Here is a 24,712-nt window from a genome sequence, read left to right as displayed (position 1 = left end):
CTCTTGGATTAATAGCGACGATGAATAATGAATTGATGAAATGGATGGTTAGACGAACACAATGATACATCCACGACCGACCACAGTTCGAACCTGGGAACTCTGGCTATTCAGAGAATTACCCTGACCACTCCCACAAAGAAATCAGCGTCGGTCTATTTGTAACATTATCTGTAGGCACACATCCTTCCCTCCACTTCACAAATACATACGCACATGTATACATATCCATCCAATAATTTTGTTGTCTTTAGCGACATATTATTTATAACATGTATTGACGTCATGCCGTTCACAGCCAATACATTTGTTTCTCCTCTGTCTGTCAGATTCTCTGTCTACCCTATTGTTCTGTCTCTCACACTATCCTCTGTCCTTCGTTTTACACATCTCTGTCTCTTAATATCGCTTCCCCCAAAGCCTCTTTCCTTCTCTCCCTCTCTGGCTTAGTTTCTCTATGTCTCTCTTTCTCTAAGTTTCTCTGTGTCTGTCCCGCTCTCCAAATGCCTCTGTCTGTCTCCCTCTACCTTATTTCTTTCTCTCTCTCTCTCTCTCCTTTCTTTTTGTATTTTCTCTCCCTCTCTCTCTGTCTATACCTGTCTTCGTTTCTCTATGTCTGTCCCGCTCTCTACATGTTTGCCTCATATTTTACTTTCTGTCCTCCTCGCCTCTCTTTCTTCATGTATACGTCTCTCTCTCCCCCCTCTCTCTCCGCTGAAACACACTCGGTCTCCCTATCACTAAAATTCCTAGTAACACTCGTGAAGTTTCCCACCGTCACTACTGTCCTAATTCTAGAGCTGAGGTTGTTTTTAATGTCAAAAAGGTCACGCAAGGAGATACCGAAACAGACAAATAAATGAGATTATCAAACCCGGAACATATGCCTATGAAGTCGGCCACATTTGGATGAATCGCCACGGTTAAACGGATATGCTAATTCTAAGGCTAATGGAGCACCGTGTAAGTAGTAGAAAAATAAAAAGGTACGAAGCCATAAAGCGTCTAAAGGTGGATACCACACCAAAAGAGAATATTGTCTGCGTAAAGCATACCGTTTATCACGTGTGGACGGCATAGAGAAAGGCAGATGCCGGTGACGGAGAGGCGAAGATAGAAGTGTAAAATGAGTTAAAAGTTGTTGGGAGGTCCTAGGAATGTAGGTTAGGTTAGGCTGGTACTACTTAAACTGCATTATTGTGATTTTTGTCAATTCTAACACTTACATCTTGATGCACGTAAAGTGGCTTCTGATCTAGAAATAATTGTTAATAGGCGGGAAAGATTTATCTCTCTTCTTTATGATGCAATATTTCCACAATGCACAGCGCCTTTGCAGAAAGATTTATTGATTTTGGTTTATTTTACTTCGCTTTTCTGCAATTTTTCACTAATCGCGAAGATGAGAATGAGGGATGAGACACCCATGCCCAGACCGTGATCCGAAACGATTCGAACCTGAGACCTACATCATACAGACACACACACCCATACATACATAATCGAAAAGTATCAGGATGGTATCGAGACTTGGCAAATGGTGTCTCGCACTCAAAATTGGAAGCTCTCTCTCACAGTCTCGTATACAAGGTGCCCTAAATTTTAACCGAGCGTAAATTTGCGGCAGTTCTCTCACGATATTCAAATGTCATCCCTTGCCCTGATTTTGTGCTGGTGGGAAGGGTCTGAATCAGACTAATACGTCGGAAACTAAATAAGTTCGAAGGAGTGGGCTTGAGAATTTTTTTTTTAAAAAAAAACAATCGATTTGTTTTCACCATCCACGGTTTTCTAGTGCTGAATACTTTCCCACAGACTGCTAACAAAACATGTTGATGGCCGCTGAAAGTACGAAGCTGGCTGCAGGGACCCACACACTGAATCTCCGCCACTGGATCACCAGAGCGACAACGAGCTTCGCCAACAGCGATTCGTGTATCTCTGCAAAGTCTCAAACGATTACAGATCTAGGTTTGTGAAGTGACCCCTGACGCCCATATATATCTGACCCGTCACACGATAAGAACAGCGGCTACGCGGTGGTCAAGAGTCTGTGGTGACGAATACTTTAATCACAGTGTGTGTGTGTTTTGTGCACGTACGAACACGCTGCAAACTCACGTTCACAAGAGCGAAAAAGATAAGTGCCCAGTACCGCAACGAAAAAGAGTTCACTGTTCGTCTTGCTTTGACCGGTGGTGGAATTTCTGACTATTGAAAGAGGTGGAAAGAAGATTGTTAAAGTTGCCATAGGCTGTACAGGAACGCCCAATAACTGGAGGTAAGTTAGTTTATTATTTGGAACAATGATTAATACTGATTAATGATTAAACCTGATGGTAAGGGACCAATAGGTAGACCAAGACGAAGATGGAGGGATAATGTTGAGATGGACCTAAAGGAGATTGGGAGGGATGGAAAATATAGATCTTGCTCAGGATAGGGACAGATGGAAGGCCTGTGTTGATGCAGCCATGAACCTTTGGGTTTAAGAAGGCTAGAGAGTATGTTAGTTAGTTAATGATTAATGCTTTACTGTGTATTATAGCTGGGCTAGAACACTGGCGTACGCAGAGGGGTTACTGATGGGGCTACAGCCTCCCCCCTCACGAAATTTTGAGAAAATCAGCGTTTTCAATTAAAATCAGTGAAGAACTCGGAGAAACATAGTGGTAAGTGCAAAAACCCCTTAAAATGACCCCCCCATTGCCATTTTTGAGAGGAGAAAGTTCTAAATATTAGAAATATATTTTTGCTTATACCGTCCCCTTTAAAGCAGCTATATACTATCCATCCTTAAAATCCCAGCCCCGTCCCGAAAAAAAATCCTGCATACTCCAATGCGTTAGCCGCTAGAACATCATGATTTAGCTTTTCAGTCAACATTTGTTCGAATCATGAACAATCACGTTCAAAGATACGTGGATATCAACAGGGTAAGAAAAATGGCACTATCCTCAGTATTAGAATTTTCTTCCATCTCTCTACATTTACTTTTGATCATTCTGTATTCACTCTCTCCCTCTCCCCCCTCCTGCATCTATCTTTCTCATTATTTTAGTCTCTTTTTAGCCTTTACCCATTCATTTATTCAGTTTCTTCCTGTATCCCGCCCCCTATCTTGTATCCTCTTTTTCCTCTCGATTCTCTTTCTACCTCTTATTATAGTGTTGGTGATGAATGCTTCTTCTTTTGTATACTTGAAAGGTTCTTGATTTTGCAATGTTAATGAGTGATATCACGTCAAATGTTGAACCTTGACCTCTGGAATTACACCTCTTTGGTGAGCGTTGAGACAAGAGTTTTCAACAAAAATACATTTTTTCCGAATTTTTAGGGGCTGTAAAAATGCTTATATCCGAAAAAATATATTTTTTCTCATATGCATATCTTGGGAATCACAATGGCGTTATTCGTGTAGAAATCTCGAAGTTCCAACCAATCAACACTGGTTTTCATGAGGAACGAACTAAAACTGAGATTGTCTTCTGATGCAACGATCACATTTAAATTTGTATACTGTACACGTCGCCTCCCAGCTACTCGAGATGGAGTTAAATTGGCTAACCGCACAAGTTGGAAGATTGACACCGATTTCCCTATAAATTTGCCAAGTAGGACATTTATAAGGCGACCCTTGCCCACTGCAGCGTACCACGAAGTCACTTAAGAGATGTGGAGGTAAGGTCTGATACATTCTCGACCTCGGCCATACTGTAGATGGCTACGGGTGCTGGTGCACGACTTGCATACGAGGATTCCACAGGAAACGAAGATGACAAAGGATGGGACACAGCGGCAAAGTAAGGTACCGGCTCCATTACGCTTGTTAGTGATGCAGTAAGTGTAGTGAACAAAAATTAGACCGAACACTGTCGCCGTCAGGATGCAGCAACCCACTTTACTCTTTCTCGTTTCGTTCTCTTAGGTAAAGTTCCCGTACATATAGCACCATGAAGGCACATTTAGGGGGCGGAAATATTCTCGATCTCGGCCATGTTGAAGGTGCTGCAATCAGCACTACGCTCGGGCCGCCTTTACCCCTAAGGTTTGTCCCTAGGTACCCATTGATTTGAGGCTGGGAGAGCCCCAGAGCCACTTTATGCAAAAATTTCCAACCTCAGATCACCCACACCGGGAATCGAACTCGGGTCTCTCGCGTAGTAGTCAGACGCACTACCGACTAACTAGGCCACCGCGGCTATTCGTTTGGTTCTCTTAAAAGATACAAAGTGATTTCTCCTTATTTTTATCTGTAAAGTGTGCTATGATATTTCAAGTTTGGTTGATTTGAATGTCTTTTTTGTTATTTAGCGTCGCTTTTCTGCCACTTTTAGGCAATCGCGATGATGAGGATGAGTGATGATATGAACCCAGGATCACTGGCATCGTAGTGCTCTGCCATAACCACTCCGGTGAAAAGGTCGGAAATTCAACAGTTGACTACGCTTTATATGATACTCATGTGAACAGAACCTAACCTAACCTAACCCAACCCCCAGAAGCCCCAAAATCAATGTCAGTTTTATGCAGAGACACTGCCGGAAATATTCCCTCCCGAAGACACGTATCGAACCCGGGTATGTCTCGTTTTTTTTTTCTGTTGAATTTGCAAAGATAAAAGATAATTTTGAAGCACAAGTAACGCTTTTTGTTGACTAAAAACCAAATATATTTTCAATACCAAGTTGCATTTTCGTGTAATATTTTTTGCCGGTTGTTTAAAATGTCCTTTGTGTGTTCTGCGGCACCCTTTGCGTGGGGAGTGTAGAAAGTATATGTGTGTAGCAAGATACAACACCCTCCGGGATGTTTTAGGACACTTTACCAAAAATAATAATAATTTTTATTATTATTAAAATTTTCGGCAATGTTAAAATGTAACGAGAGTGACATAAAGATAGAATGGAAAGGCAAAGAAAGATCCTACCTATGACATATCTGTATTAAATACTGTGTAGTGTGAAGGCAAGTGAAATTTGAAAATAATTCAGTTATCGCAAGTAGGTGCTAGATAAACACAGCAAAAAATTGATAATTTGTACTTCACTATTCTTACTTTACGGCGCGTTTTCGGACACTTTTTGGCCAATCATGAGGATGAATAAATGAATTTGATTAAGGGAGAAACTAATTAGCGGAGCAAGCCAAGACTCCAATTCGAGTGTCTACTCGGAACAACATGCCTACAAACGAATGAATAAGTCCACTTAATGCACAGATAGGCTAATAGGAACTGAACCTGCAGTTTAAAGTGAGATCCGAACCACTGTGCAATGTGCCTCCACCGGGTAGCGAACCCTTGATTACAAGGCGACGTTACCACTACGCCATCGGAAACATGCCTACGAAGATTGGATCTCGTCTTCGCGTGTACCCAACTTCTATGTCACAGAGGCCACCTAGAGAAAGCACTTTCATTTCCTTTCAACCATATCAAGCGTACGAACAATGAAAGCGGGTGACCTATGAGTCACCCTGCAAGGTGTACCCAACTATAAGACCAGTTTCTTTAGTTCCGGATAATCGAGGAAGGAGAAAAAGAGGAAAAAGCTTTCTTGCAGCAGGAAACTGACCAACCCGACTCTGCCCTGGGGCGGCTCGATCACGAGGGGACCACTTTTCCTTCCAGCTTTCACATTCGACGCAGACGTTGCGTGGTTTTATGTAACGGAAAGCCACTTCCGGCGCGTTCCCAACTCGCAGTTGCCAGTTGATAAGCTTCCACTGTTTTGCAGATCTCCCCGGGAGCTCGAGATGGCCGAGAAGAGGAGTCCTTTCGAGGAGACGAGATTCGAGTACTGCCTCCCGGAGGACTTGGTGGAGAAGGCCCGGGTGGAGCTTGGTGAGGACCCAGACACCGTGGCAATCCAGATTGAGAAGTTCAGGCAGAAGGTGAAAGGTAGGCTTTGATTTGGGGGGCCTTAAATCTCCCCACGCTATAACCATGACCAACACAGTACTCATGCTTACAATTACTCGTATGCAGGGAACGGATTTATATGTAGTAAAAATATAGAGTTAAATATGGACTTAAAATTGTAAAAAATTACCTTTTTAATAATATGACACTACACGAGCTACATAAAATACAGTCTTGGCATTGTAATATTACCACGACAGTTTTGAAGAGAAACCAGAAGCGAATCCCGTACGTGTGCCACAAAATCGTTGCTTCTGGCGCTGCTATCGGGCGCAGCGAGGGCGGGGTTATAGATCCACCAAGCTTTCTCAGACCTCGGAAAATATGTGAATTACAGGCTTCACTGCAACTTTAACTAGCGACACTAGCGCCACTGCTCCTGCGCCAGGGTTTCATATGGGTTGGTGGATCTATAGCAATGGGCTGCTCTACAAGGGACTCTCTTCGAACGTTGCCAAAATAACGTTTGAAACAAGCAGGTGCCGATTGTTGACAACAATTATAAATAAACAGAAATTTCAAATGTTTTACAATAGCAAAAGCAAACAGACAGGAGGTGTAAAATTGAATGAAGAAAAAAACAATATTGTACGATTTACAGAAACTTGTAATTAACGCAATTGGATGGTATAAAAAAGACAGTAAACATTCGTTTGTTTAACGTCACCCAACTCTATCGGTCACACGGGGACAAGTAGTTATTGTGTGAATATGGGGTATATGTTGAGAAATGTTCTGAAATATGGAAATAATATGTAAAAATAACTAAAATATGAGCGAAAACGTGACAAATATGAAAAACAAAAACTGACATTTTTCGAGTCTACATGCCATGATGCGCAAAGATAATGCAAAATATAATTGATTTCAGCTTCATACATATGTTGGGTACCTCGTAATATTGTATTAAAACTTCCGATAAATTTGTTTTAACTCCATTTATTCGAGACTTGACCTACAGTTTAAAGTAGCAATGTTTCTCCACTGGGTATTGATTTCAAGTCAACAGCGTTAATGAGCACGTGTTGCATACCCTTCTCACCCTGTTATATGAAGCTACCGGGTTTGATTCCTACTTTTGGGCATATTTTAATTCAGACTAACTTATTAGTGATGCTACTGACAACTGTTTTAAACTGGAGACACTAGAGTACACAGAAGGGGCTGATGGGGTACACCCCCATCCTTAGAAAATCGATGGAAACAGTAAAGAGCTCTGGGAAAACACAGCGGTAAATGCAAATCCCTCTTTCAAATGATCCCCGATTATCATGTTTGAGAGTGGTAAGTTCAAAATATACGAAATATCTTGTGTATCTCGGCCCCCCTTACAACATTGCTATGTACAATTCTAAGCCTCCCTCGCCGAAAAAAAAATCCTGCTTACACCAGTGACTGGAGACGAGAGCGATATCAATAAAATAGAAGTAAGCCCAAGAACGAGACAAATATTTTCAACTCGAGAACGAGTCAAGACGAGGCTGTGAGAAGTGTTAATTTGCCTCGTCTCTAAATGTGGCCAGTAATTACTTTATCGACAGGATAACATTCAAGTATAATTGGGTTTTCCGGGATAAATGACCTACATTTCATGTTGTAAACAATTACTGTATTTCTTCTTATTTCTTAAAACATTTTGGACCGAAGCGAAATGGTCCTAACTTTCCTTACAAAAGTTGCTCACGAGTCCAGAGTAAAATATCACTTACTAGACTATATAAAAGGAAGGATATATCGCCTTATCGTGTCTATGGCCTGTCCGCAAATTATACTCATGCCACACCAAACTACCAATAGCTACAGTAAGTAAATGTTACGATAAGCGAATCAAGAACGAGAAACACGAGAACAGGTTACATTGAAATCTATATTGTATGTTGTAAAAATTACGTAATGCTACGTGATTTGTGCAGTGTAAAGTTAGTTCACTTATTTTCGAACTTTACAAGCACTGATTCATAATTAAGATCAACAAAGTAGCCCATTCGTACGAGAGAAAGAGATACTACTATGCACAACTATAAATAAACGAACTAACGCATTTGTTGTGTGTGCAATTTTACTTCGAATGAATTTAGAGTTTTCTTTTGTGATATATATGGTGTCCTACACAACAAATTGCATCACTGTTGTGAAAATGTGACCCAAATGATTCGTTTCCGTAAACATTGTCAACCAGTGGCGGCGATTGGGTTGCAAAACTTGGAGGGCAAAGTGCCAAGACTGGGGGGCAAAGACAGTATATTTACCTTTGTAGATAAGGTTTAGCATAGTGCGGGGGCTAAAGTGGCGAAAAGTGTGGGGGGCAACTGCCCACCCCCTAGCCCCCATAATCGCCGCCACTGTTGTCAAGTTATCCCCGCTCCTAATTTCGGACTAAACTTTTCAATGCATTTAGTTTATGTAACACAACCTCCAACGAAATATTTACAACTCTAAAGTTTCCTAATCTTTACGAATAGCTACATACATAGTTTAACTGGTAAAGCACAATAATTGCTAAGTAGCAAGACTGTGTACGTTTTCTTATCTCGAATGCTTTTTATTAGCTTGCTTACCTGTCAGTTTGAACTTCAAGGGCAGTTGGTAGTTTCTTTAGATTTCGACGAATATTTATTTATTCACAGTATTTTTCGTAATTTCGCTAATACCTAAGGCTATACAAAAACACTGTTAAGAAGTTCTGTAATTGAAACCACTTCCTGGCGAAACGCTCCAACGAACATGCATCACAACCCATTTCAGTCCTAATGACCTACTTCCGTCCCTCTCGCGGGCAGAACAAGTTCTAGCCTGTCATGGAACGAGGGGAGTACATACAGTTGTCAGTTGGGGCCAATCACAGTGGTTGTTGCGAGGCGATACATATATATTTTGCTTCTTTGCCGTCTATGTAGGTTCTTGATAAACGTGAGAGTATCACAATTACTCGTATTTTCGTACAATTTGTTAGACGCAAAGAAAAAGCAAAAATATTCCCATCCACATAAAACTCTATCGTATTTACAGAATTCTCTTGCACCTTAAAACAGAAAAAAACAACGAGTGTTGTCGTTCTTCGGCTGTCTGTTAACGCCGCATAGCATGAAGGCTGAACTGATACAAGGGCAAATAATATGTGTAGAGTGCCACACACGTAAATTTGCCGTTGCGTAGAAACGAATTTTCGTTTCGTCTCCCTCTCCCTTAGCATCATGTGTTCTACCCTGCTCGAAAACCTTCGCTATTGTTGCCACATTGTCATTCCATTCCTGGACACACTCGCGCAAACATCATTGAAAACAATTGACTAGCGCTCCAGCTCGCGGTTCCCACCGTTCGGTAGGGACGCTGATGTGGCAATATAGCACGGCGTAGTGGTTGCTTCTTTTATGCAGTGCATGTTCATTGGCTAGCTAGTAACTAGTGTTGCCAACTGTAATAATGAAGCACTATTTCTGTCACGGAAGGGGAAAAGGCAGGTAAAGTGACGGTGAGTTTCGTTGGATTGGAAGCACCATATTTTTATTTTATACTAAGTATTTGACCGGTTTGACGTTGTGTGCGTGTATTGCGTGTGTGTATGTAAAAGTGTGTGTTTGCTAATGAACGTTAAATTCCATAATGCCTCCAGTTCTGTCGAAGTTGAAATCAAAAACCTTGCATAGCCAAGCTCGGGAAATTCTAAGCAACGTGCACGAGTTCGTGAAGGAGGAAGCCAGTCATGGTGTTAGCATCCCAATAAAGCATTTTGGCAAGAGAGCAGCGAACAGCAGCAACAAATTGTTCATATTTCATAATTTTGGAATTATTCAAAATAAATAAATTATGTGGCTCCAACATCATTTCAACTCTGGCTCCGGCAAGTGTTCTTGTAGAAATTGCATAGAGGAGGCTGTCATTTTTGCTGCATTTTTGCGATGCATATTGTTTTCTGTGTTAAAATTGCCATGCTTTGATGGGTGACCAAGTTCATAGCAGGGCCGGCGGAAGGGGAGGGCGAACCGTCCCATCGCCCAGAGCGGCAAAATTTGAAGAGAAGAAAAAAATAAGCCTATTGAAAACTGTGATCGAGCGAGATATTCTTTTGCGCTGAATAGTATTGAAATAGCATAAGAAGTCTCATTATTTATTTTATATTTTGATGTTTTAGTTAGGAATATATTGATTTTCAATTTTCCGTTGCTGCGTAATGACCGGGGGGGGGGGGGGTCGAAATAGAGCGGCATCTGCCGCCACCTCCCAGGGAGGCAAAATGACTAGCGCCGGCCCTGGTTCATAACAAAAGAAAAAGCCGCGCAGCTTATCGTCTAGTGGCAGTATATGTACTTGTTATTGTTGTGGAAGCGGCATCCTTTGTAAATGTACAACAAAGGCAACCGACTGTCGCCGATCTCAGAGAGGAAATAATAATACTGCTTCAGGAGGAGTGTTATGGTGCAATTGTAGCGGTTTAACACGTTGGCATGTTATTATCTGCCGTTGCAGTTCCATACCAGTGTATACGGGTTTTGGGAGTGAAAAGTTAGAACGCCACCAGTGCATTAATGCAATGAAAAATAATATATATATATTTTTTATTTTGTTTGAAATCACTCAAATAAGGAATCGTATGAAGAAGTCTTCTTTGCAGCATTTTTGGTAATTTTACTTATGTGTTAGTTCATATTTTGCGAATTTTTAGTAGCTACATACAAAGCCACTTGTTAGTACATATTAATCCTAGTCCTGGTATAATGCATGACGTTTAAAACTCAACGTTAGATAGACCTGAATTCTCTAATTTCATTGTTGTACGTAACAGCTGTGCATCGGCGCACCGCAGCGATTTTTCTATCTGGTCCATTAGCAACACTGCTTCTTTAGTTCTGTCGCGCATTGCACGGCAGAATTATCTGCGCTGGACTCTACTGTGTAGTGTAGTGATAGCAGACCGCTATAAAGAAAGAATCTGTGTCAAGTGATATAGGCCTATAATATGACGAGTGCGCAATATTTTTGTTTTTTTGTTTTTTTTCTTCTGTCAACAAAATATATAACAGGAGCTATAACAATTGAAATGAAAATTTGAGATCATTTTCAATTACGGAGGTACTACTTTACAGTTATGCGTGTGACGATATAGCAACATAATAATAGGATAAATACGAAATATTGAAAATTATGTGCTTTAAAGGAGACAGTTTGTAATAATTGTATTGTAAGAAATATCAGGTGTAGATTTTTGTAGCTCTGTATTAGTGAAGTGTGTGTGTGTGTGTGTGTGTGTGTGTGTGTGTGTGTGTGTGTGTGTAGGTAAACATGTATAGAAGGATTAATATAATAAAAATGATAATATTGTAAAATTCATTTAATAATTGGTCTCCCCTATGGCGTAGCGGTAACGTGGTCGCCTCGTAATGAAGGTGTCCCTGGGTCGATACCTGGTGAAAGCAACGTGCACAGTAGTTAGGATCCCACTTTAGACTGTAGGTCCAGTCCCGATTAGCCTATCTGAGCATAAAGTAGACTTTAAACATCAATTCAATTATTTAACAATTATGCTAAGTAAAATTATGTAGTGACTAAAGTTAACAGCTCGCCCCCTAAAAAGTACAAATAAATATACAAATACCTTTTTAGTACAAGTTAACGTACATATGAGAAAGTATTCGCAGCAAACTGTTAAAATACAATCCTATTATTGTTCACAAAGTCACGTGATGACGTCATATAACTGTTTCATTGAATGTCCCGGATTGATCCACTTCTATAAATTTTACCTTAGATCAACGTAACGAGTGAAAAACACTAGTTGTGCTAGAGGTAGCAGAGGTAATAATAACAATAATGATAATGAACAATTCCTGAATGAAGCTCCCTGGTGTTTTTACATCTAAACCATTATTTGCTACATTTTAATTTTTTTAATGTAATGTATTTAAATCTGTTTTCGCAGGAATCAAGAATCTGAATCCTAGACTGGATGACTGCTTTCTGGTCTCCTTCCTGAGAGCGAAAAAATTCAATCAGGATAAAGCCTTGCGAGCAGTGAGTAAACGACAGTCTTACTATAAACAATTCTTTAGGTGTAGGTTTATATGGGTTTATATAACTTAAAGGAGGCAAAACAATCCACGTTAACTTAATAGACATACTATCTCTTTCGTACAGAAACGTTCTAAACTTACAATTACTGTAGCACTTAACGGACTTTCAGTTGGTAGATTCCCATGTTTTACCTACGTAGTTGTTTCGTTTCTTAGAAAAAAAAAACTTCATCTGATTAACAATTGCTTGATTCCCAGAAGTGTAACTGTTTCTTGGAGCAATTGTCTTGAATTTTTCTGGCTACCAATTGCTCCATTTATCTGAGTAACAACTAGTTCATTTACTGAGAATTTGTCTCTTTTATCACATAAATATACAAATATATGGTTAACAGCGTCACGGTGGACGAACGCGTTCAATGGTCGACCGAAGGTTTCAAGTTCGAGTCCCGTCCTGTGTATATCAGTCTGTGCTAATCACAATCGAGCGGCTCGGTAGTAAAATTTGAAACCCACACTCCGTTCAAAATTGAGATAACATTAGATGCAGTTGCTGCAGTCTCCAGTTGCTGTACAATAATGATTGAAGTAAAGAAAATAATAGACGATTCTCCTACATGCATGTATATGCAAGATCTATTTGTTTTATTCATATCAAATTCATGCTCCATAAAAATTTTACTTCAACATAAGCACAGTTTTTGATTGATTTATTTGGTTTCTTTTATTTCGCATTTCTGGCACTTCTTGACTAATCGCGAAGATGAGGATAAGTGAAATTGATGAAGGGACACTCACAAAGAACACACATGCTCAGGCCAGGATTCGAACCGGGACCCCTGGCGTCGTAGCCCACTGTACTAACCACTCCGTTACGGAGGCCGGCGTAAGCACAGTCTTATCAATAGCTATCGAAGGTGATCTTCTTCATAAAAATATATGAATATCGATAACGTGCCGCATCGTGGCCGTGCGGTCTAAGGTGCCATGCTTTGGTCTCCGACTACGGGAAGCGCCCAACTTTTCTCCTGAGATTTCGGGCTGTGTATGAGGGCGGTGGCGACCCACCATCGTGAGGAAATTGGGGAGCTGCGAATGAGTAGCGTAACCCGGTCATGGAAACCTTCAACAACGACTGAGGGTTCGTCGTGCTGACCGCACGTCACCCCGTAACTAGTTGGATGATCTCCCGCGCCATGGGTTCTTTTGTGAATATCGGTAGCATAAATTAAATTCATAACAATATAATACGAATTAATATTTTAAATGGCTACAATGTAAATGTGTTATGCGTTTATACTTATATCTCTCCTAACTGATATATTTCAGCTGAAGAGGTACTATGACTTGAAAAAGAACATTCCACAGTATTGCTTTCCTCTCATGATGCCATCTGAAAACATGCAGCTCTTTCAGGAGGGGGAAATATTCACAATCCTGAAGGAGAAGGACAATCTGGGAAGGACAATCGCTATAGTCAGGCTGGGTAAGTGGAAACACAAGGATCAGAAAGGATTGCTTTCTCTTTCAGTACTAACTACAAACACACTATGTAGCTAAAACTTATTTCTGGGACTAGGTGAGCTACAGCTTGAAACTTCAAGTGAAATTGAATGGGTGAGAGAAAGAAGAAGAAGATTCCACAGAGTGTAATTTTTGGAAATCATCGAATAGTTCTGGTCTCCAAAATATTTTATAAATTAAAAACTTTTTATTGTGAAATTATAATTCAAAGCCCTGACACTTACTCTAAAGCAATACCTTTTGTAAAGTGTTCACACGTAAATAAACACAGTTATAAAAACATTGTGGAATATTTTTCTTTTGGTTCTCACTTGAACGTAGTAAGTAATAAATGCAGTTTTTAAATATTACAGCCTAGTTATTAGTTGACATATCATTACTATGAATGCAAGATAAGTGTTCTGACCAAAATAAATGTTTACATAAACAATTCGCAATAATAAATTTTAAGTATCACATTTTCTTCAATGAACTTGCAGTATGAGCATTACTTTGAACAGTTTTCTCTGCACAGCACTGCTAATCACTATCAGAATGTTAATTACATACAGACTGCATGGATAAAGGTCGTGATAAAATGATGTCACACTACTCTTTGCAGTCGTCTGGTACTTAATGCACAATTTTAGCTACGTCCTCAATTTTTTTATTATTATTTTTTTAAAATTATTACTGCTTATTAGAACTTTCCCACCATAAGCATTAGTAGTAGCAAGCACAATCTCACCGTCTTTGTGGAGCTGGAATACTTCTCCTAGTGCAGTCTATAAACTTGTGTGCTGTCACATATCCTTTTTTGCTTCTTCTCTTTATGTGAGATGCCTGAACTTGCTAATTTGAAACACTTCTCATCTTTGCAAACTTTTAGTGCTCTTGTTAAACAGCATAGGCCACCATTGCTTAAAGTTGATTATTTGTTGATTTTCAACACTTTTTACTTCATATGTTGGTTGTTTCTTGTCGGTGCTGAGAGCTAAGAGGCAAACATTCCCGGAATGTTTTCCACCTTACTCTCAATGACATTACATACTGACTACTACTAAGAGCAGAGAGAGATGATGTTTGATTTCTCTGTGTCAGGTGATGCAGCTTAGCTTAAGTAATAAAATTACTATCTCAGCTCAAAATGACCAAAATGTGGAACCATTACCTTCTTTCTCTCACCCATTCAATTGTGTAATCAATTATTACAAATATTACTTAAAATTCCGTATTTTCAAGATATGAATTAATTAACTTTGATGGTTGTGTGAGTAACACCGTACTCCAGCCGCCTTAACCCCGAAAGGTTTTCTCCAAGCGCCCGTCGATTTAGAGATGGGATAAACCACAGAGTGCATTTATGCATGGAGATTGTCGCAAAAATTCCCATGTGATCCCAGGAAATCGAATCCGAGTCTCCAGTGTGGCAGTCAGACACCCTAACAACTGGACCAACGCGGCTCTAAAATATCAATATTATAAATATTTATTTATAATTTTGTAATCTTTTGTACGAAATATTATGTTATTCCAATACTTCTGTTCAATAATGCATGTAGATTCCAAGATATACCTTTTGCAATTCTGATCTTGTTTCTTAATTCTATCATTGTAGAGAGAGCAATAAAGGACAGAGCACCGACGTTTGAAGCATGAGAATTAGAAAACACAGTCCTCTTAGAAATTCGAATATAATAAATGGTCGAATGCCGGAGTTGAGTGTGTAAAATTGTCATTTTTTGTTTGGATTTTTTGGTAATGCTTTGTGGATGTGGTCTCACCTCCGCTATGTCAGCAGTCTTTCTGATGCGGAGAAAGACGGCAACACATCCCAACAGAACTTCTATTGTCTGCTTCTATCAAAATCAAATGGTGTAAGGCACACTACAGGGAAATGCGCGGAATTTCCGTGCCAGAAGTCTGCAGGTTATCGCCCACTGGGACGCCGGGATCTAAATCTGTTATTAGTAATGCTATTTGGGTGGGGGTGGGGGGGGAGGAGAAGGGTTTTTTTGTTTATGAAATATAGCTACAGCAATCATGGCATGAAAAAGTAACGAATTTAAGGTGCTTTGTTAGGGCATGAATATGTATATTTGATACACATTTCTACATTGTAACAATTTTTCGTCATATTCACTACACTTTCCCTTTCTCAGTACATAAAGAACTAATTTTGCAATTATGTATTTCCGAAGTGAATTAAATTTACTCCTCTTGTGTCAATCGAATTAGATAGAATCGTGACTTTCAATAGGATCCTTACAACCCAGAAGTGTCCGTGACTGTACAAAAGAAGTGACTGTAACGTTATACTTCAATATGGAACTGCGTTGCCACGAAAAATGGTGTAACACCATAATTCGGTGTAGCACAACACCTAATCGAGTGTTAAAGGTCTCCATACTTGGTGTGGTGTGACGGTAAATGGTGTAACAGGACACCAAAAATGGTGCTAGTGAAAAGGCCAATTCCTCATTAACACCAAAAGGTGTGTTCCGATACGATCACTTTTGGTGGCAACTTAGCTGCATATTTTTTATAGTGTACGTTTCAACTAGGGCCTCAAAATGAAGTAACAAGATGTATGTGAAAATATGCAAGAAATACTACTTTCAAATTTCATACTATTTTCGCGTTTGTCCACAATTACTTAATTTTTCATAAATACGTAGATCACTCAATGAAGAAAATACAATTTATAATTATTTTCATTGTTGATAAATATTCATGTTTTAGGGCATATTTAAGACAATTTTTTTGGTCATGAGTGCATTTTTTTATTTTGTGATTTTGGATAATGTAAAATTCTCTTCGCAGGTAATATCGATCCGCTAAGAATGACGAGAGAAGATATAGCAAGATGCCTGACGACCAACCTCGAGGTAATGATGATGGACCAAAGATTACAGATCGGAGGTTTGGTTCTCATAGCAGACTTCACCAACTTGGGAAAGAAGCAGCTGAAGCTACTATCAATTAAAGTCATCAAGTCACTCTGCTTGGTGGTCATGGTAAGCGAAATCAGAAAACTTTTACTAACAAACTGGTATGTATGTGTGTGTGTCTATATAATATATATGTGTACATAGTTCGTATTACAAACGAACCTGATGCAGAGCCTAGATAATTTGGAATAAATGTTTCAAAAAGGGCCATATATGAGACGAGCTCATTGTCACATAGGTTGTTTTAAATTCTCGTCATATATTATTTTCATAAATAATGGCAGAAATATAACAAAAATAGCGTTAGCCATAAAGCTCGTTCATAATAGCAAGGAATTTAGGTTACAAGGGGGGTAGAAGTCATATATTCCTTTAACTTGTGAAATATTACATAAATATGTAGCACAATATGGCACAATATAAAGTTGAATATGAACAGAGGCGCAAATATGTAACTTTTTTTTAAAAAAAATCTAATGTTCATTACACATTCCAAGTTTTAGCTTAAACCTACTCCACGTCATGATTACAAGTAAAACACAGATCTTTCGACAAGAAAATTAAATTTCGTCATAAATTTTGTGCAAATCAAGAGACTGTTTATGACCAGAAACAGGCTGTTTAACAAAGATGTTGCCTAATAGAGTAAATAACCTGCATATTTTAAACTCGTTCCTGCCTCATGTATGAAGTTTTTTCTTTTTAAATATTCCATATTACCTTGACACTGTATACCAGTGCTTACGTCAAATACTCCATAAGAGTGATGCATCTTAAGTAAATATCTGACCAGTTATAGTAGAAAAACGCATCTTACTAGAAAAATCCTAAAACATGTTATTTCGTGTAGTAGTACTGCAAATATGTAAAATCGAAATATGCCAAAAATGAATCCTTTTAGTATAATTTTTCGGTAGTTTAGTTTTAATGCGATAAAATGTGCTGGAACAAGATATATATTATACAATAATATGGCCTTTATTGATTACCACTGCACAAACAGAAACGTAAAGTAATAACTACGATAAAAATGAATATTAACTTTTGTGATATAACGTATTGTCAATATATCTAATGGTACAATTTGTAGAGTACAATCTCGATTCACTAATTTCTAAATTGAATTTGGAAATGTTTACCTTCACGAAGATAACTAAAAGACCGCTTGAACAAAACATAAAAGTGACTCGCATAATTAAAAAAAAAATAGGCTATAGGTTCAACTTCTTTTGCAAACATGTATAAAGAAGCGAACTACTGAATTGTTAATATAGTAGATGAGTGTGCAGAAAGCGCACTTTATGAGCAGCAAAGATGTTTCTGCAATGATAATTTGTACAAAAGAAATATAGAATTTCAAATGCCTATCATGTCATAGAGCAAAAAGGTTATTGGAAAATAAGGAATAAGAACATATAGTACTGAATCAGATTTTGAATTTCCGGTAAATCCTGTACATTTAACGAACTTAACGCGACTCTTTCACATTCTTTCACGTCAAACAACTTTCTGCAAAGCTGTAAACTTCAAAGAACGCAAAGTTATTTTGTTCAAAAAACTAATAACGATGTAGATCAGCTTGACTAATTGGTATTATTACCCCCTTGCACTTTTTCCCCGTCGCTTTTGTGCGCTTGATTCTTCATTTTTTTTTCACAGAATTGTTCAGTTTTCTCTTCAAGATTAGTAACAAAGAAAGAAACTTGAGTGATTTTTCTTTGTTTTGACGTGCAACGTTGTAGCTTCGATGCTGAAGAACAGGAATTTACAACAAAGAGATTTAGCAACAGCATTCATTTGTTCATCCTCGTTATTCTTTTGTTTTTCTTTGCCAGGACACGTACCCAATCCGCTTCAGGTTGTTCCACGGTCTCAACACGCCCAGCTACTTTGATACCTTGTATCAATTATTTAGACCTTTCATCTCCAAGAAGATCCAGAAGAGGGTAAGAATGTCTTTTTGTTTTGCTTGTTTCTGAATACAAATGAGAGGGGTGCATGGATGAAGCTGTCTAAGCAACTTGCATTATATGGGAGAAAGGGGAGCCGGCATTCACAAATTCAGAATATTAAAATTGTTACTGCTGAAAAATGCAAAAATAACATATAATTTTAATCGGCTTACAGCTGTTCAACCATTGGCAGCTTTAGCGGGAGGGGGCCACGTTCTCATTTCAAAAGGGATGACTAAGCCATATAAAAAGTATTGATAGCATTATATTACAATGAACAAAAATGTTCTAGCAATAGATAGTGAAGGAATAAAGCAAAGTTAAGCACATATACATTAATCGGGGCTAAATTTACTACACAATTAAGTAAGTCAACACCAAAAAATCGAATCCTGGACTTATTGGTTACAAGGCACTGACGTTGACTGATGAACACAATGCGAGAGCATTATAGGTTCCCATTTTTGTAAGTTTCGCCTGAGAAAATTAATTCTGAAGCTTACGCCCTTCTGTAGTCATTGTTTATACAATAACGTAAAATCACTTCTATTTCACAAAAAGTTACAAATGCTATCACCTTATAATCAAAGGGTCCTTGGTCGTTTACTGGTGGAGATACATTATTGTAAACATGATTCGGATGATTTCACTTTGAAGGTCCATTCCCTATTAGTTACTAACAGTGGCGACGATGGGGTTCCAAAACTGGGAGGCGGGGTAGAGGCAAAGACAGTTTACTTTCCCTTAGTAAATAAGGTTTAGCATAGTGCGGGGGCAAAAGTGAGGGTCCAACTGCCCATCTCGCCCTCTAATCGCCGGAACCGGTTACTAAGAAAAGTTCATTTTGTGGACTCAGAGTACTGGAAAGTATGTCGATGTTGTGCGTGACATCCTACAAGCCCAAATCTCATCACTCACTCATTGACTTAAATGTTTTCCATGAAGGAAGCCAGAGAAACAAAAATTACGACCCCTAACGAAATTACATGGAGACACGGAGAAATTTAAAAATCACTCACTTACCCTCTTTTCTAAGGGTGAAAATGCCCTTTCTTTGACGTCCCTAGCAACGTCTGTTTTCAGGGACGAAATTCGACATTCTTCTAATACTTTATCCTCGAGATCAACAACAACGCAGATGATTCAATTCCAAGTTAGAAAAAGTGCATAAAACAAGTGTGACCTACACATATGAAGATTCAGCCGAGATATTACACGAACAGTTAGTACTCAAAATACGACAATAGCTACATCATGACTGTTGCAATATACTGTTTAGAAATTTAACAATACTTTCGTGTTTGCAATGTGTGTTGTTGATCATGGAAACGAACGTTGCTAGGTTTGATTGATTGAGTTGGTGTTTCAAGTCCACTGTATGGACAGGAAGGCTAATCGGGACTGGACCTACAACAAACGTTGCTAGGAAACTTAAAGAAATGTTATTTTCGCCAGAAAACTTTGGTAAGTAATTACTTTTAGAGAGGACAGTACTTACCCACTTTATTATTAACAAAATAAGACAAAAATATTGAGTATTTATGCAATATAGAGCACGTACACACATAGCGTTGCGTTCTAAACTTTACAAATAAGCGAACGTACTCACATTTCTCCCTTCCTCCAATACTACATGGTGACATTTCAAATACATTTAGAACATTGAGGACCCAAAGGCCAAATGATACGTCGAAAGTGCACGAGTCCTGTGTATGTAGTGTCATGGACACTTCTTGGATGTAACAACCTCATTGACTTCCAATGTGATCATTGCAACCCAAAGCTGTCCGTGACTTTACACGTGTTTGTCTTTGGGAAAAGCGCCAGATAGGAATGAGAGTTGACACTTCCAGACGTTATACTGCTTCCAATAAAATGACGCCTACTACTAATATATGCTTTCTGTTATTCACAGCTTAATCCGCATGGGAAGAAAACAACCCATTTCGATGAAAACATACCACTTGAAATCCTTCCCGCAATATACGGAGGAAAAGTGAAGGGCTTCGACAATTCGTGGCTTCTCAGACACATCGAAGAACTTGAGGAACCTCTAAAAGGTACTTAAATATACGTAACACATGTGAGTATTTTAAACCACACATATTCCAATGCTAGGTACATATTAGTTCATATAAGTTTTCAAGTTCTTCGTAATTTTAAAGAAATGACCTTCTGTTCACGATATAATTATGTAGAGTTTGATTAATTCTTTAAGACCAATGTCGTCATTCACATTTATAAGTTAGACCAATCGCCCTGGTGCTCCTTGGAAGTTTCTTGGGTTCTTACTTCTCCTTTTTGTCGATGGTGGCGCTACTTAACGCATTCCTTTATAATTTCTCCAAATATTACTTTTCCATCTACTTGAGTAATGTTACACGTGTTTAACACATTGCCCACCCTCAATGTTCGTTTCATGCTTAAATAAACTTCGTAATTTATCAATCAAACACTATATTAGGTAAGTAGGTGTGTGTATAGACCGAGAAAAAAAAATTCAAAGCCCCAGATTTTTAAGGTGAATTTTCCAAAATTTTAAGGCTAAAAATAATAACCAGTTTGTAAATAAAAATTACTTAGTAGCAACCTCCCACGCTACATACATATGAATAAGCTTCTTCTCGTACGTAAATAAATTATTATACAAACCGCACAAATTAATGTCACAGAAGTTCAAGGAATCATTATTTCTATTGATTTCATTATTACAAGTGCATTCCATATTATACTTACATTACAAAGTATTAAAATTCAGCTGGGACCATCATATGCCTTGCTGTGTCTATGAGATACTGTAAATTCTTACCAAATTATGGATTGATTTATGTTCTGTTGTCTTGTTCTACTAGAAACATCTCATTGATGTGTTTAGCAATATCCTACATTTCCTAGGCAAACGACGAAAAATGTTAGAATCTGTAGGAATTTTTCACGTATATGAGGAAAATCCAGACAGAAGTCACGTATAAACTCTTGGTGTCAATTCAAGGAATTTAAGGAAGTCCTATCAGTGAACATTTATTACATGGGTTCATTTCACGGAGTGGGTGATTGCGGATGGGGATATTTCCAGGAATGACCCTGAATGCAACGGTTCTGGAATTCATCCAGCCTCTAATAAATGGGTACCTGTTGCGGGGGATGTAACCCTGGATATTAGATCGGCCGAAGGGTGGTGCTGATTACATTACCTCCACAAATGACCGCGTTTACGAATGTGTGGGCCCTACCAGCTATTCCCATATATGCCTTCAGGACAGGGGATAGAACTATCTTTTATTATTATTATTATTGTTATTATTAGATTCCTTTCTTAATTTTATTATGCGATAAGGATTTTTCCTTTATTATATATTTTAGCATAATCTCTTATTTTTCTTGTATTATTCGTAAATGTAATAGTATCGTTATGACTATTTGTTTTCTCCCTAATTTATAAGTTTTGTGAGAAGGCTTTGTTGCAAGAATGGCATGGGATTCGATATACGCCTGCTAAATAAAGACCTTTATAAATTACAACGTGCCATGAAGGACTTTAAAAGAATGTTGAGTCCGGCCTCTACATATTTTCGTTGTCACTATTGAGAGCTCTCAGAGCCGCGTTGGGATTAATGACGTTACTATTCCCGTTTCAGATCTTTCCAACTACGGCTACAGGTGCGAGAAGAAGTCTACAACCAAGGAGAAACCGAAGAGAAGCAACAGCGAAGAAGAACTTGCAATACGCTGGGACGCCCTTCTTGGGGACGAAACAGAAGATTACCTCAAGAACAAGGACGCTTACCGTGGGATGGAGAGGGACATGTGCCCAAATTCCATGCTGGAGTTCGAGGTTCTGTAACGAGTTTGGCACAAAGTCACGCACTAAGCCATTATCACGTACTCGACCTAAGAGGTCGAGTACGTGATTCGACGTGCAATCTGTGACTACTGCATAATTACATAAGCATGAAGAGGTCGCCAGCAGCAAAACCCCTCGTTAACACAATTTTATGGACAGGAAAGTCTCCATGCACGCAACTTTCACTCTGAAAATGCCAACTCAGATTGAATCAATATTACCTTAATTTTGTGCACAGTTCACATTCAGCACGAAATTGAATACAAACTCAACTACTGTTTATTTGTAACTGAGTTACAATTACAGTTACTTTTCCTAGAAACAAAGAGTTACACTTTTTGGGATGTAACTCCATTACAGTTATAAAAAATACTTTAAAACATAGTCAAAGTTACTTTTACAATTACTCTATTCAAAGCTAACGATATATTTTCTTCACAAAATTCTACACATTTTAATCATAAACCTAATATGGTTTAACTATGAATATGGAGAAAGAAGAACATTAAACGTAAACTGTTTTTCTTTGTGACGTAAAATATCTGTTCGCAACAAATATATTGGTATGTAAACATAAAATATTATTACTATTTCTATAATTCTGTTGAAAGGTACGGAAAGAAACTGCAACGTTACTGCTTCAATTCGTTACTTAAAAAGTAATTAGACTTAAAGCTACTCAAGAAAGTTAACTGTTGCTTTTACTAGGTTACAAACTTTTAAAGTAAACTTAATTACCAAAGGATATTATTCGCACAAATGCAGCAGTTTACTATGTACAGGATTAATAATTTAATAGTAATCATCTTATTTATACATTCAGTGTTCGAACTGTACAAAATGTGGATATATTTTAGATGATTTTTATATATTTTAATAGTATTTTAATCTACATACCTAATAGAAGTTACTTCAAATAGCGTCATTACAATAGCAAAAGAGAAATACTATAAGCATTTATTAAATGCAGCACACACTTTCTTTTATTGAAAAAAACAATTTTCTGTAAACTACAGTAAATTTCCAGGATTTCTATTCTTTCATTCTTTAAGACATGATAGGCCAAACGTATAATTATTATCATCTCATCTGAAAATTAAGTTCTAATGTTGATACTTATTGAAAAATAATAATAAATAATATGACAATAATTTCCAAAGGGGGTATATATTATGCCCCGATTAATTTGTTTTGATTTGGTTTATTTTACTTCGCTTTTTGTGCCACTTTTGGCTAATTTGCGAAGAGTGATGATATGATGAAATTGACACAAACATCCATGCTCAGGCCAGGATTCGAACCCGGGACCCCAGACTTTGTAGCGCGATGTGCTAACCATTCCGCCACGTCTGCCCCAATTAAGAACGACTTTATAAATGTAGGGTCTGAATAATAAAATTCAGAAAGAGGCCATTTCCCCAACTACTCCTTTCAATGCGAGCACTGCATAGAACAAGATATAAAGTCACTTAACCTCACACTTGAAAAAACTTTCTGCAAATTTGCCACTCTCATGACAAAATAATGAAAGCAAATTTCAATAAAATATAAGTTAGACATAAACGCTACCGATTAGTGTTGTTGAATTGTAGACTTTACTGCCGGAAGAATGCAGCGCTAAATTTACTACACTTGGAAAAAAATGATAACCGTTCTCACACGATAATTATAGCCACACCTTTCAAGTTTTCACTTTTATTCAGCGCTACCTTTTGCCAAAGGACGCAATTCTTGTAATCTCAAGGAGTCACAGCCATGTAGTATGACACCGAACTGAAATGTTTACCAGTGTTTAATTCGAAATCCTGAAATAAGAGGTCGCAAAACGCAAAACTTTGTGTGAAAAATTTCCCTGGTAACATATAATCTCTATCCAGTGTCCACCAATGATTCAGAATGGAATTACCGCAACGCTGTAATCATTGCAATTATAAACATCTAGACTTTTGTTAGATGTCTGTGTCTGATAGACCCAAAGTGACTTACGACAAAAATGCACGAAACATGCTAGTTCTAAGCAATACATTATATGTAGGACACATCTTTCAATAGAAAAGTGATATGCAGTGTCATTGATACACAATGTATCTTCTGATATCTATTTTATAACTATCATTTATTGTAACCTTTACAATCGTATTAAGGAGACAAACATTTTACAAGCAAACACACCAACAGTACAATAAATATTAACAGATTTTCATTCATTTTAGTTTGTTACAAATTATGTCTTGAAAATATTTTCGGAATGTATATACAAATAAAGTTTTGTTCATAAAACTGCATGGTATCTCTTAATTAATATTTTTGTATTGTATTGTTTGGAATGTAACAAATTTGTGTTTATGGTAAAAAGGTAAAGAATGTATTCCAAAACTTAGAAACCCGCTGTGATTGTTACAAAATATCATTTATTAACAAAAAATGTCCTGTAGATCTAATATTAGTAACATCTTGTACCTATATACAGTATAAGTAAACTTGCATATTTTCATGAGAACCAGCAAATCGCTACTTCTTGAATATTGAAT

At 38.0% G+C, this 24,712-nt stretch overlaps 2 protein-coding genes across 3 annotated transcripts in view; one reads left to right on the top strand and one right to left on the bottom strand.

Annotated features, from left to right (window-relative positions):
- Positions 1 to 24,712, bottom strand: part of Sema2a (Semaphorin 2a) — a 1,542,453-nt gene that overhangs the window by 1,217,473 nt on the left and 300,268 nt on the right. The gene's annotated exons all lie outside the window — the stretch shown is intronic.
- On the top strand, positions 2,060 to 24,458 carry LOC145985002 (clavesin-2-like). Its single transcript, XM_083118489.1, has 8 exons — positions 2,060 to 2,281; positions 5,739 to 5,902; positions 11,841 to 11,932; positions 13,261 to 13,417; positions 16,258 to 16,451; positions 18,221 to 18,331; positions 20,253 to 20,397; positions 21,976 to 24,458. Exons 2-8 carry the CDS (start codon positions 5,758 to 5,760, stop codon positions 22,179 to 22,181), a joined length of 1,050 nt encoding a protein of 349 aa, XP_082974615.1. The 5' UTR covers positions 2,060 to 2,281; positions 5,739 to 5,757; the 3' UTR covers positions 22,182 to 24,458.

The sequence above is a fragment of the Lepisma saccharinum genome, chromosome 3, assembly GCF_977018435.1.
Source record: "Lepisma saccharinum chromosome 3, izLepSacc3.1, whole genome shotgun sequence".
Taxonomy (NCBI): Eukaryota; Metazoa; Arthropoda; class Insecta; order Zygentoma; family Lepismatidae; genus Lepisma; species Lepisma saccharinum.
The sequence above is the reverse complement of the archived record's forward strand: the minus strand, read 5'-3'. Positions and strand labels throughout refer to the sequence as shown.

Excerpts from the sequence above, each read along its gene's own strand:
- LOC145985002 (XM_083118489.1), top strand. The coding sequence starts at position 5,758 with ATGGCCGAGAAGAGGAGTCCTTTCGAGGAGACGAGATTCGAGTACTGC. Across the intron at positions 11,933-13,260 it reads AGGATAAAGCCTTGCGAGCA|CTGAAGAGGTACTATGACTT; the intron begins GTGAGTAAACGA and ends GATATATTTCAG. Across the intron at positions 20,398-21,975 it reads ACTTGAGGAACCTCTAAAAG|ATCTTTCCAACTACGGCTAC; the intron begins GTACTTAAATAT and ends TTCCCGTTTCAG.